General features: G+C 43.5%; 1 protein-coding gene across 1 annotated transcript in view; it reads right to left on the reverse strand.

The window, feature by feature from the left end:
* Window positions 1-4,006: 4,006 nt before the first annotated feature.
* LOC311599850 (pyroglutamylated RF-amide peptide receptor-like) overlaps window positions 4,007-14,389 on the reverse strand; it is a 61,356-nt gene continuing 50,973 nt past the window's right edge. The window contains exons 3-6 of the mRNA XM_084785905.1: window positions 12,617-12,678; window positions 8,690-8,925; window positions 6,072-6,169; window positions 4,007-5,373 (exon numbers count right to left, since the gene is read on the reverse strand). Coding sequence (XP_084642031.1) covers window positions 5,006-5,373; window positions 6,072-6,169; window positions 8,690-8,925; window positions 12,617-12,678 — 764 coding nt within the window. The 3' untranslated portion in view covers window positions 4,007-5,005. The remainder of the gene's footprint in view (window positions 5,374-6,071; window positions 6,170-8,689; window positions 8,926-12,616; window positions 12,679-14,389) is intronic.

Consider the following 14,389-nt stretch of genomic DNA (forward strand, 5'->3'; position numbering starts at 1 on the left):
GAGACTGGTTCCGGGTTTCCAGCCACCCCCAACTCAGCTTGTTGAGACATCATGTTGCAGTGACCAAACCCAAATATTCTTCTTGGAAAGCTCTGCTGTGTGCATCCCTCCCCCTGAGCATCGGCGGCCCCTGTGTACATGGTGTGACACCACCCCTAGGATTACTTTTCATTTGAATGTGCACAAGCTAAATGTCCTATGTCACTGAAGTAAGTGAGAAACTACTGGTTTCTGCAGTGTTGATGGAGAGTGGGTTTTTACCTCTAAGAAGCCCCAGTGCTTCCGAGTGAAGAGACAGGAAACAGACCGTTGTGGCAGAAAGAAAAGAAAACCACCATTTTGAAATATGCAAAACAGCATGCTTTCTAAGAAGTTTGGCTCCCCATAGGAAAAATTCATCACTGGAACCTAATTGTATGCAGGGAGTAGGCCATGGACCAGCTGTTGCCCCTTCACTCCCTCTACCCTTTCCATCTCCCTAAAGAGGGAAGCACATCTCAGCCCCACAGCACAGCATACTGAGAGGCTGACACATAAGCATAAGATCACAGAGCTCACAGCCGTCTCTGTACTTCACTGAACTCACAGCTCAAAGGCTGAAGGCTCTGACTTTTTTTTTTTTTAACAAAAAAAAAAAAAATCTAAGGACATGAAAGGCAGCCAGTGACACCATGAGACTTTCAATATGCTACATCTGCAATCATAGAAGCACCAGGTAGAGGCCAAACTCTGGCTAATTTAACATGAAACAGCTTGTCCAAGACTGCCAGCTTACTTCTTATTCCTTGCTGTATCAAGCTGGTTTTCAGCTAATGCATAGAGGCGTTCTAAAAACTAAGGAGGAACACAGTCTGCAGAGGGAAAGCACCCATCGTAACCAGACTAAGAAATGACACAGGTGCCAGATCGCTGTCTGGTTCTGGGGGAAAGCAGACAGCCTGCAGAGAGAGAGGGTAAGTAAGGAAAGTAGAGAGACAAAAAGAGTGAGAAGATCCGAAGGGCAATCAGCTAGTTTGACAATATGCCTGTCAAAAGTTCTCAAACCAATACTGTGCCCTAAATACCTGGAGGAAACATGAGAAATATATGTAATTAAAATATTATGTCAGAGGCCAGGAGTGGTGGCGCACACCTTTAATCTCAGCACTTGGGAGGCAGAGGGAGGCAGATCTCTGTGAATCTAGGACAGCCAAAACTAAAAGAGAAACCCTGTCTCAAAAACAAAAACAAAAACAAAAACAAAAGCCAACCCCTCCAAAAACAAAACAAAACAAAAACCACCCAGCCAGAAATACAGAAGATAAGAATAAACCCGGCACCATGTAGACATCTCATAATCTCTATGCTGTCGGTCTCTTACTAAACAACTCTCACAGCTGTGTCACCTGTACAATTAGAGTGGGACCTGAAAACCAAGCAGAGGAAAATTAAATTCAAATTGTATTACTTGTAAACCTGTCTCTTTAAGCAAGCCCTTAGGATTCCTTCTCCCCGAGGAAATGGGAGGAGGTAGAAGGGGATGAGAGTAGTGGCTTCTGAAAGAGAAGGGAAAGTGGGGCGATGTCATCCAAGGGTATGAGGGTTCAGTTTCGGATGCTAGAACAGAACGTTGTATTACATGGATTTTGTCGCTCGAAAAGAGAACAGGAGGAAATAGTTCAGAAAACGTGTGAATCGGGGCATTAAGTATATAGCAGAAGGCAGGAATATGCTCGATCTATCAAAAGTTTCAGAGCGCAGAAACCTAACACCTCACAAAATGGCCACCGACTAGGGATGTTTCATGATTTAAGAACATTCCTGTTTGTCTCGGGCCCTTTTCCCTTCTGGTTTATGGCCAAGCATTTTTCTCTTCCTCTTTACTCATGACTCCCGTTCCTCAACATCTCCAACACTCCCCATCCAAAACAGCCAGCTCTTTCCAGTCCCAAACTGTTTTCTTTAACCTGTGTGTTTTATCTGCGTACTTTTCTTTCCTTTTCATAATACAGACTGCAGTTTCAGGTTGAGCATTTATTTTTCTTGAATTCCCAGTGTTGTAACCAAAATAAATGTTATGCGTTACCTTTTAAATCTTCATTAAATGAGGTGTCTATCTTTTTTAAAATTATGCTCCCAGGACAAACGAATTGATGTATTTTAATAGACATTTAAATTAAACATGTAAATTAAGAAAAATTTCCATATTAGCAAAATTTTTTTAAAAATACTTGTTGGATTGGCAAGTGTACTCCATCTATTAATTTTCCACTATTTTAATAAAATGACATTAATATCCTGAACCTATAATGGTCCTCCCAAATTAAACATCTCTAATAATCCAGTCAATAAATGAGCTAATAGTTGTTGAGGGAAAGAATATGTGGAAAAGCATTTGATTTTCTTGGGCATCAGACACTTTCATAGGACAGCCACAACTTTAGATGTTTACTACAAACAGTTTAGGCTTGGCTCTGCACTACTTGGAATTTTTTTAATGTTCAATAATGGAGAAGCTAATAACCACTGACTCACATGTTTTCTGCTATCATGTTTGAAGTAGAAATCATCTTACAGAGATGGCCAACAAGTGCAGTAACCAAAGTCAGTGATTTAGGATTAATTTAATGTTTGGTGTTTAATAAGCCACTGCCATGCAACAGGATAGCAAAGCATAGTCGGGCAGACAGTGCACAACATAGTCCATCCCAAAACACAGAAACCAGCCTCTCTCTCTCTCTCTCTCTCTCTCTCTCTCTCTCTCTCTCTCTCTCTCTCTCTCTCTCTCTCTCTGGTTTGCTAATTTTCCTGTCATATTGGCTTTTCTCCTGCCCCAACACTACACATTATTTCATTTTCTTTTCCATGCATGCTTCTCCAACACACTGACAGTCTGTACTGAGGAACCGGTAGCCTGGGTGGTTTTTATTCCCAGGTCTTAAAGCTTAAACCACAAAGCAACCTAAGTGTTCTTGGCTATTTTTTTTTATCAGCTGAGAAGAATTGAGGTTGGAATCTGAAGGCAGAAGAAACATTTAAACTACGAGGCTATGATTAGGCTTTGAAAATATTAGATGCTGAAGGGGAAAGCACTGTGTTGTGATGATGGCCTCTGAGTCTGTGACATGTGGAAGTTAGAAGACCAAAGAGGTTTGAAGAAAGAAATCTAGATAGATAAGTCTATTGAATATCATCACCCACCTCTTGGAGCAGCCCTGGAACAGGAACGTTTCACAGGGAGAGTTCAGTCATACCCTCCTCGAGATATTACACCATATAAGGAGAGGTCTTTCATTCCACTAGAGTTTAATCTCAAATATTTGTGTATTAAAAACATTTATTGTACATATACTATATTATATTTTGATCCTGTCAGTACATGAGGCCCCTCAAACTATTCTTTATTTCTGTGTGAGGGGAAAGTTGGACAGAGTCAAGACAAGACTCAGAGCAGGAAAAGTGGAGACTGGAGACGTGAGCAGGACAAGGCTTTAGAATGCAAGATTGCTTTAGCCTGTAAAATACTGTTCTGGTTGTGTCTCATTTAGTTTCCATGGTGACCTCATGAAGTAGAGCAGGTATTGACCTCACTTTGCACAGGGACAAACAGAGACTGGAAAAAGAGGTAAGAGCCCTCCCTCCCTGACAGTCACCACAGAAGTGATCACCTAGGCTACAATGAGCTCCAATCCAGGTATTGCTGGGCTGTACCCATGCTGGCTGCATCTCCGTCTTCTCGGACATGCTGACTTTGGTACAGGCTTCCTTTGCAAAAGAATGGGGCATATGTCCACAAATTTTGGGAATTCCTTGTTTTTAATAGCTGAGTAGTATTCCATAGTGTAAATGTACCACAGTTTCTTTATCCATTCTTCTACTGAGGGGCACTTAGGCTGTTTCCATGCTCTGGCTATTATGAATAAGGCTGCTATGAACATGGTTGAGCAAATGTTCTTGCTGTGTACTGTAGCATCTAATGGGGTGCAGAGTGGGTTATGACTTTCACACGAACTCTGGTGCTCCATATTTGACCACGTCCCCTGGATGGGGAGACCTGGTGGCACTCAGAGGAAGGATAGCAGGCTACCAAGAAGAGACTTGATACCCTATGAGCATATACAGGGGGAGGAGGTCCCCTTCAGTCACAGTCATAAGGGAGGGGAGTAAGGGGAAAAGGAGAGGGAGGGAGGAATGGGAGGATACAAGGGATGGGGCAACAATTGAGATGTAATATGAAAAAATTAATAAAATATATTTTAAGAATGGGGCATAACTTCAACAACCATGCTGTGTGATGCTCAACTACTAAATGAATGTTGTAGGAAGAAGATGCATTGTTAACTGTCTCATCCAACTTAGCAATGCATAGAACATCACATCACATTGGCCACACAGATGAAAATTACTAGCCAACGACATTGAATTTTATACAAGATATTTAAAACTACACACTAGAGCAGCTGCTCTTCTAGAAAACCCGGGTTCGATTCCTACGATCCACATAGCAGCTCATAACCATCAATAACTCCAGTTCCAGGGGACTGGGTGCTCCGTGCTGGCCTTTGTGGGTACCCAGACATGCATGTGGTACAGAGGCAAGCATGCAGGTCAACCACCCACACACGTAAAATAAAAACTAATTGAAAGGAAAAAAAACTCCACTTAGTAATCACAAGGGTGGCCCAGTAATTTTTCAAAACTGTAGCTCATATGTATTTTTCAATGGAAAAATGTTTGTCATTATCACTAGTAAGTATGGTTGTTGTAATTGTTTTGGCTTCTTGAGACAAAGTCTCTTGTAGTCCAGGTTGTCCTCAAACTCATTGTGCAGCTGAGGGTGACTTTAAACTCCTGATGCCCCTGCCTCCACCTTTCAAGTGCTCGGCAACATTTTTAATATGAAAGCTCTCTGACTTTTTCGCAAAATAATTTTTCTTTCGCTTACAGTATGCCAACAGGTACTGGTTCTGAAGACACTGTTACAATTAATGTCCACGTCTAAAGCACAGTTCTCGGCAATTTATAGCTAAAGAGGACAAGACGCCACTTGAGATGTCTTCTTCTTCTTCCTCCTCTGCTCTGGCTGTTCACACCACTTGACGTGGATGTTGCTGTCCCCTAACGCTTCTCCTTTGGTCTCTACAGGGTTCTCTCCCCCAGCTACCTTTGCTCTCCTCTGCATCACCGTAGCTCCTGAACCTCTCCGCCTTCGGGCTGGAGAGAGGGTTTCTTTCACTATGCAATAGCAAACCGCAGACACGAAATTTTTTTTGAAGTTTTCGTTCATAAGTGCATAAACAATGGGATTACAGATGGAATTGAAAAATCCAATTATTTGCACTATTGCAAAAACCATCTTGATTGTGACTTCATCATATTCCTTTTCGAAATTACCTGAAATAAAGTAATACTTTAGAATGCTTACTGGTTTTATTTTTTTTTAAACTATAAAATTCTACTGTGTGCATTTAAAAGATTTGCATTTATGCAAATGACTAGTGATATAAAACATTCTTGTGTCTACTTTGAAAAAAGCATCTGGCATCTGAATAAAAGTACTTTTGTAATATGTACTCAATCGCCCATGCATTGCCTGGTGCCTGGTATATACTGTAAGGCTCAAATAATTTCAACTCAAAAATACCAAGCCTCACATCCCCAAAAAGCACAGATACTCTTCAAATATTCTCTTGCATTCCAGAAACAATCCTACTGAGTCCCAGCGAACACATAAAGGGTCACTGCTTCTAGGCATCTGACTGGACTCCTAGGTGCATTTAATTCACAAAGCGCAAGCCTAGAAGGCTCTCAAGGTGTCTCCCCATGCTAGACAGCTTAGGGAGGGGAGGGGCAAGATAGGAGAAACTTGCAGAGCTGGTCTTTATCTTTTGTAATTATCAGTGACTTATCTTAGTCACGCACAGTCTCCTACCACATGATGACTTGGTGTTCTGTAACACACAAAGGCAATGTTCAATATTTGACATTTAGTTATCTAAGTGATCAGCAACCGGTGGGAAATAAATGATTTTCCACGTATTCCAGTGGAAAATGAACTACGAGAGAGAGAGAGGAGAGAGAGAGAGACTCACTGTATTCAATCATCATGTGAACAATGTGGAAAGGTGCCCAGCACACAGCAAAGAGAGCCACCACTGTCACCATCATGATCACGGCTCGCTTCTTCTTCCTAGTCCCACAAAGAAACAGTGCATTGGTTAACTCTGTCCTGGCAAATGTGTTAGGTGGACAGCAGATGCATAACTGGTTAAGCCTACTTAAGCCTTGACAGGAGTTCCTGAGGCTGTCTGTGGGCAGATTGTCAGCTCTCCATCTTTACAACCTTTATACCTCTCACATCCCTGTGATCCACGCTCAGCATGGGTCTGGAACTCTACAAGAATACAGACTTATGGTATGTCTTTCATTTTCCCAATAAGCTAGTGGTCAGAGGCAGAAACTGGGCAAGAGAGAAGTTTAAAACACAGCGGGGGTGGGGTTAATAAATGATGCCCTTTGGATTTAAATCTAGGAGTGTTTTTCAGTGACATGGATTTCATTCACTGGCATGTGCTTAAAGCAGTCCATCTCTCTCTCTTTTTGTTATTTATTTATTTATTTATTTATTTTTAAAATTTTTTATTAATTTATTCTTGTTACATCTCAATGGTTATCCCATCCCTTGTATCCTCCCATTCTTCCCTCCCTCCCATTTTTCCCCTTATTCCCCTATCCTATGACTGTTCTTGAGGGGTATTTCCTCCCCCTGTATATGCTCATAGGGTATCAAGTCTCTTCTTGGTAACCTGCTGTCCTTCCTCTGAGTGCCACCAGGTCTCCCCCTTCAGGGGACATGGTCAAATATGAGGCACCAGAGTATATGTGAAAGTCATACCCCACTCTCCACTCAATTGTGGAGAATGTTCTGCCCATTGGCTAGATCTGGGTAGGGGTTTAAAGTTTACTGCCTGTACTGTCCTTGGCTGGTGCCTTAGTTTGAGCGGGACTCCTGGGCCCAAATCATAATGTTCTACTTGTAGGTTTCTAGGACCCGCTGGATCCTTCTACTTTGCTATTCTCCCATGCTTCTCTCATCTAGAGTCCCAATAGGATGTCCTCCCCTCTGTCCCAGTTTCCTGGTCAGTGAAGGGTTTCGTAAACACCAGTACTTATAAAATCTGGTGAGCCTCAATGGGAGCAGGGGCTGTCTTTGACTCTATTCCCTGACTCTGGATCCCTTCCCCCTAGCTGGGCTGCCTTGCCAGGCCCCAGGGGAAGAGGATGTGCTTAGTTCTGCTGTGACTTGAGGTGCCAGCTTGGGTTGGGTACCCCCTGGGGGACCCCCCCTACTATGAGAAGGAAAGGAGAGAATGTGGGCGTGAGGGTGGGACTGGGAGGAGAGGCGGGAGGGAGCTGGTATCAGGCTGTAAAGAGATTAAATGAAAAAAATATGGTGAGCCTCAAGGATAGAATTAAAACTTTATAATACAGTCAACCACGGATTCAAGCTAATTTTCTTCATTCTTCAAAAACTAGATTTACTTCTGGTCAGATCTACACATTCCCTTGGTGCTTTCAGTTTCAAACACACAGTCTGATAACCCCTTTTTTTCCCCCTGGGGAAGTGGTCTCCTCTGTCCTGGGCCTCCAGTGTATAGTCAGAGGAAAGTTTTCTTTATACAAACTGGGCACTAGAGGTCTCTGCGTACTTGTAGAATTAAGGAAACCCCATCAACTCACCACTAGGCAATGTGCTGCTTGTTTGTCTTAACAGTCACTGGACAAGGATTTGTCACGGGAACTACAAATACACCAGTAAAGTGTGTCTTGAAATTGATGCTAATAAATAATATGAGATGGCACTGCCTTTGAGTTAAAATACAAAGTATCAATTATAGGCATCTAAGATAAGTAGCATTCTGGGGTTTCAAAGGATTTTCATGCCATCTCAGTATTTTGATATTATTCTTAAGTGGTGGGGATGAAGGACAGTTGTCAATGTGAGCCCTTGTACTTGTGGCAAACTCAGGGTCCTCTGAAGCAAAGTTTCCCGCATATTCCTAATGCTAGTGGCAGTGAGGGAGGGGGGACAGGGGCCTTGACTCCACCCCACAGCATCATGGTTTCAAGTGAGGCCAGGATCTCTCGAATAAATTACAAATGATGCTCGGGCCACCGTCCCTTCCAGCACACAACTAAGAAGACATATCTTAAACCCTGGTGAATACCGTCCTAGAAATCTACAAGAAGAACATTATGATAGGCAGATTGGGCCCAGGGGTCCCGCTCAGACTAAGGCACCAGCCAAGGACAGTACAGGCGGTAAACTTTAAACCCCTACCCAGATCTAGCCAATGGGCAGAACATTCTCCACAATTGAGTGGAGAGTGGGGTATGACTTTCACACATACTCTGGTGCCTCATATTTGACCATGTCCCCTGGAGTGGGAGACCTGGTGGCACTCAGAGGAAGGATAGCAGGTTACCAAGAAGAGACTTGATACCCTATGAGCATATACAGGGGGAAGTAATCCCCCTCAGGAACAGTCATAGGGTAGGGGAATAAGGGGAAAATGGGAGGGAGGGAAGAATGGGAGGATACAAGGGATGGGATAACCATTGAGATGTAACAAGAATAAATTAATAAAATTTTTTTAAAGAGAGAGAAAATTAAAAAAAAAAAAAAAAAAAAAAAAAAAAGGAAACAGACCTGGCTATTTTGAACATTTCTTTTCCATGAATAATTCGGAGCACGGAGCCATCCCCAACTCTTTTCTTGATCCAAAGCTCGTAGCCGATTTTCCCATAGAGTACGAGCAGTAGGAAGAGAGGCAGCAGGAAGAGGATGACAAGGATGAAAGTAGTGTAGATCTTCTGATGCACGGGGCTGCTCCACTCCTCCAAGCAGCAGATGTGTTCTTTTTCGTAGAGGAAGTCATACTTAATCTTTACAGTAAGAACAATTCGGTTACAAACCCCAGAAACCAGGACCCACAGGGCAGCGCGCAGCCCAGTGTCATTGTTCCACTGGGACATCTTTAAGAGCTCCCACACAGCTGCTGAGGAATTTCCAAACCTGAATCAGCTTTGATGGTTATCGTTGTTGTAAATTGTAGCTTCTCCCTGGGCCACTGATTTTTACACTTTGTGATTTTAAGTGGAATGTAGGACTGTGTCTGCTGTGTTCACTTTTTACCTTTCTCAACTTTTGTCTCCACTGGACGCACGCTTTCAGTTGGCTGAGAGTACACACAGAAAAAAATAGTGCGCATCGTATGCTAGGCAGTTTAATATGGATTCAGCTGATGCATTTGCTTCCTCACTTTCTGATGAAGTGGACTTGGCAAGCATCAGTCTTCTTCAAAGTAAGAGGAACCTAGCCATATTTCTACCATCATTTCATGTCAGAATCATTAGATTGTAGTGATAATGGGAAGGCAGCTAGTAGCTTTTTGGGTAGGGGAGGGGGCGTTTATAATTTTTACTCATTTATTTCATTGTTATGCGTGCCTCAGCACACATGTAGAGATCAGGGGACAACTTTCAGGAGTTGTTCTCTACCATGTGTTTCTTTTTTCTTTTTTTTTTTGATGATTTTTTTATTAATTTATTCATATTACATCTCAGTTGTTAGCCCATCCCTTGTATCCTCCCATTCCTCCCTCCCTCCCGCTTCCCCCCTACTCCCCTCCCCTATGTCTGTACCATTGATTTCTTAAGAATCAAATTTGGCTTGAGGCCTGGCCCTCCAAGCCATCTCCTAGGGCCAAGGAGATGCCCTCTGAAGTAGACTCTGTGCTGAAGTGAATGAGACACTGCGTTTAAACTATTATAAGGCTACAGATATTTTGATCGTATTTGTTTAATAACTGGCTATTCCAGTGGACTCATGTTCTGAGTTCCAAATTCACTGTTCTCAACAATGATAGGTAGCACCAAATGCTAAGGGGCTCCTTTCAGAGCCAAATCTTATCTCTGGGACAGGAATGAAAACAAGGGACCATACTGAACCTCGGCCACTGTGGAGTTCCAGATGACATACTTCTGCTTAGAGCCCCAGCAAATTCCATCACCAATCTTCCACACCAATTCAAAAGTTAAGATAATTTGAGCTGTGATCAGGTTTTACTGATGAGTACAACTACGATTGATAGCACTTAATGACAAATAAGCTTAATGAAAGCAGATGTGAGAATGGAACTGTCCCTGACTCTGTGTAGGCAGAGCCCACAAGGGTCAGTGACCACCGCGGCCCCGCCTCACTGGCACATTCGAAGGCTCAGTGCTAACCTGAGTCTCCGGATGGGTTCATCTTGTGCCAGAGACAAGCAAAGGCTCCCCAAGCACATCCTATGATGGAGTCGTGGCAACTAGTTTCAGATTCTCGTTGTCATGTTTTTATGGCCATAGGGATCAAACTCCTGGCCTTGCACACATGCAGGACGAGTGCACTACGGATGGATTGTACCCCTAACTTGATTTTGTTATTTCTAAGCAAACATTCCTGTAATCTTCCACTGTTTACAACTGTGGCTGGGGTTGAGCTCCATCTACATTCCCACTTCTCTCACCATCTACTCCACCTCAGCCAGCCATATCCCTCATCCAAGCTAAGCCTTGCTGCTGAGTACAATTCAGATGACTCATGTCACTAAAGCCGCAGTGATCCAGGCATCATAAATCCACTGGGCGGGACCTATGCTTTAACCCTGTCCTGTTCAAGGCAGTCCAGAACTAGGGAAATGTGGTGTTTTGATGAGGACTGGAGTGATGTGAATTCACATTTTTATTCACTGAGGGGAAAAATAAGGACAGTTTTAATTAAATCCTCCCATCTCTATCCCTGAAGATTGTGAGTGAACTTACTCCTGAGAGAGCCCAGATAAAACAGAGAAAGACAGCCATCGTGAGCGGCTGGCTTTGATGCTGCCTGTCATCCGGGAACAGGCTCAGGCTTCCACACTCAATTGCGTTCAGGATGAACACAGTCATGGGGTGCACATTAATATACTTATTTCAAAACTAAACTCTGACTTCTTCCTGACAAGGAACAAATCTAATGTGACTACTGTTTAGCAATGAGCATGGCTTTGCCTATTAGATCAGACAGGCAAATTTTCTACAAATTAAATGATTTATACATGTAGAGTATATGATTAAAGATTTTATTAAAATGATAAATCCATTTTATTTACATGGGCAGGGAATGAGGTCCAGGAGTGAAAACTAGGTTTTTGTCATTTATAAAATACCCTGCTGTCAGGATGGGTAGCACCGACAGAAGGAACCGGCCATGGCAGCTGTTGGAATGAGTAGTGGGCTAGAGACCGGAGGTACATTCAGAATCTCAAAGGTGTTATCAGGAACACCAGGTGGAAAGAATTAGTCCTGGGCCACACCCATGCCACTACCAAAACATCTGCTCAGTCCTCTCTCCTCTCTTTATTGCCCCCTGAGAGAGATGCCAAAGTCTGGGGAGGAAGTAACAAACGCAGGAGCCTATAAACATCTTAAGATAGAGCAAAGCCAAGATTTTAAATTACTCCAATTTTAGTATGTGTGCTGCCAGAGCAAACACCTAGTTTTAAGTGACCGTGGCACTGGCCTGGGCATCTTCTAGAAGAGTGGATGCTGTTCTTTTGAAAGACAGAAGCCACAAGAATTTAATTCTCTATATAACTTGAGGTATTACAGGGCCTGCTCAAAGTTTCATCCATCCATATTTCAGATGACATTCTCATAGGTGGCAACAGAGTAAAGCCACTTTCTGCTCTCACAGAGGCTAGTTCACTAAATATATTAGGGACACACACACACACACACACACACACACACACACACACACACACTATTGGGACACCTTTTATTTTATTTATCCTTGTGTTTTATCTAGCTGGGCTAGCATTCTAACATCAGGATAGCAGCCTCACGCTTAGGCTACTCTCCTAAATGTACTTTCATCTCAGGTATCATTTGGAACCCTAGTTGAAAGATATGGCATGCTCAGGAAAGCTCTATTTAACAAAGTACAAAGGAACACGTTGCTTTATAAATTACAACCCGGGCCTTGTGATGGATGACCTACTGTGTTTGAAGTCCACTGCCTCTATAACACCCACATGCCATGCTATCACACACCTCAGCAGACAGACTAAACTGTCGGGGTCTGCCATCCTAACCTGTCCTTCTGTAGTAAATGCCTACAGGTGTTGGGAGATTCTCACAAAAGCTGTGGGAATTGAAGAAAGAGGGAGAGACTCGAGAGCTGGACATGTTTCTAATTTGTATTTCAGTTTGCCAATGACTATGACAACAGAAATATCAGCCAGCAAGAGGACAGCCTCTTACAATTTTAAGTGACTTAATATAAAAGTCAAAACAGTCACTGAACTCTCAAATGTAACCAGACTGGGATACTCTAGGAAGAAGACATTAAGCTAAGAAAATGGAGAAGGTCACTTTGGAACTTACTTCTTTGTAAATTTAACATTGAAAATTAGCAATGCAATATCCAGTAGACTTAGATAAGAGAAGAAAAATTTTAAACATGAGGTCATATAAATTCACCACAATATTCTCAAAAGAAGGACAAAGGAATATGAGGAAGGATGAGAAAGAATTTCAGGCCTGAGTCTACCTCGAGTCGCTGCACATGCCACATGGGTGATCCTATGACGATGGCCACCAGCCACACCACACCTGCAAAAATGTGACAGTTAGCAAAATGTGACAAAGCTTGGTAACCTATATGCGTGCCTAATTCTCTAACTATCAAGATGTCTGCTCTCCAGTGGCTTTCCTCTTCTCTGCCCGTGAGGGAGAGCAATTATCTGTGGTCATCCTAGAAGTGTGCATGTGAGGGTGGGGGCATGGGCGTGGTAGTAGGTGTGGGAGAGGGTGGAGGCGGGGGTGTATGTGCATGTGCGCCTGTGGATGTGTGTATGCTCCTGTGTATGTGTGTGTGCTCCTGTGTATGTGTGTGTGCGCCTGTGGATGTGTGTGTGCTCCTGTGTATGTGTGTGTGCTCCTGTGTCTGTGTGTATTCTCCTGTGTATGTGTGTGTGCTCCTGTGTATGTGTGTATTCTCCTGTGTATGTGTGTGTGCTCCTGTGTCTGTGTGTATTCTCCTGTGTATGTGTGTGTGCTCCTGTGTCTGTGTGTATTCTCCTGTGTATGTGTGTGTGCTCCTGTGTCTGTGTGTATTCTCCTGTGTATGTGTGTGTGCTCCTGTGTCTGTGTGTATTCTCCTGTGTATGTGTGTGTGCTCCTGTGTCTGTGTGTATTCTCCTGTGTATGTGTGTGTGCACCTGTGTATGTGTGTGTGCTCCTGTGTATGTGTGTATTCTCCTGTGTATGTGTGTGTGCTCCTGTGTATGTGTGTATTCTCCTGTGTATGTGTGTGTGCTCCTGTGTATGTGTGTATTCTCCTGTGTATGTGTGTGTGCTCCTGTGTATGTGTGTATTCTCCTGTGTATGTGTGTGTGCTCCTGTGTATGTGTGTATTCTCCTGTGTATGTGTGTGTGCTCCTGTGTATGTGTGTATTCTCCTGTGTATGTGTGTGTGCTCCTGTGTATGTGCGTGTGCCCTTGTGTATGTGCATGTGCCCCTGTGTATGTGTGTGTGCTCCTGTGTATGTGTGTGTGCTCCTGTGTATGTGTGTGTTCTCCTGTGTCTGTGTGTATTCTCCTGTGTATGTGTGTGTGCTCCTGTGTATGTGCATGTGCACCTGTGTATGTGTGTGTGCCTGTGGATGTGTGTGCTCCTGTGTATGTGCATGTGCACCTGTGTATGTGTGTGTGACCCTAGAGCAGATCACCAGGTCTCCTGATCTAGCACTCTCCATGCTATTATACTGAGATAGCCTCTCACTGAAGCTGGAGCTCACTAGTTTCAGCTACACTGGCCAAGAAACCCCAGCCATGCTCTTGTCTCCCCAGTCCCAGTGCTGTGGGTTACAGACATGTCTGGACATAGCTGTCTTTTTATGTAGGTGTAAGGTATCCAAACTCAGGTCCTCTTAATTGCACAGCAAACACCTTTTCTTACCCACTGAGCCAGCTCCCCAGCTCCCCAGTTCCCCAGCTCCCCAGCTCCCCAGCTCCTCTGCTCCCCAACTCCCCAGCTCCCCTGCTCCCCAGCTCCCCAGCCCCTATGGCTTTTCAGTGTTAAAGACTCTTTTATATGACTGCACTGCCTAGAAGGAAAAAATCCAAATTCTATAGTACAGCTTGACCACATCCTTCCAGCAGAGCATGTCTTCCCACATAGACTCCCACCTACAGGGGAAGGATTATGTGGTTTATTCCCATTCCGGTATCCCAGAAGGCCTTGCCCTGTCCAGTATCCATCTGTGGGATTGTTTCTAGAATAACTCAGAAGTCACCTTCCCTTGAAGGTTGCTATCATTTC

This window comes from Acomys minous, assembly GCF_964271855.1.
Source record: "Acomys minous genome assembly, chromosome: 6".
In the NCBI taxonomy this organism is placed as follows: domain Eukaryota; kingdom Metazoa; phylum Chordata; class Mammalia; order Rodentia; family Muridae; genus Acomys; species Acomys minous.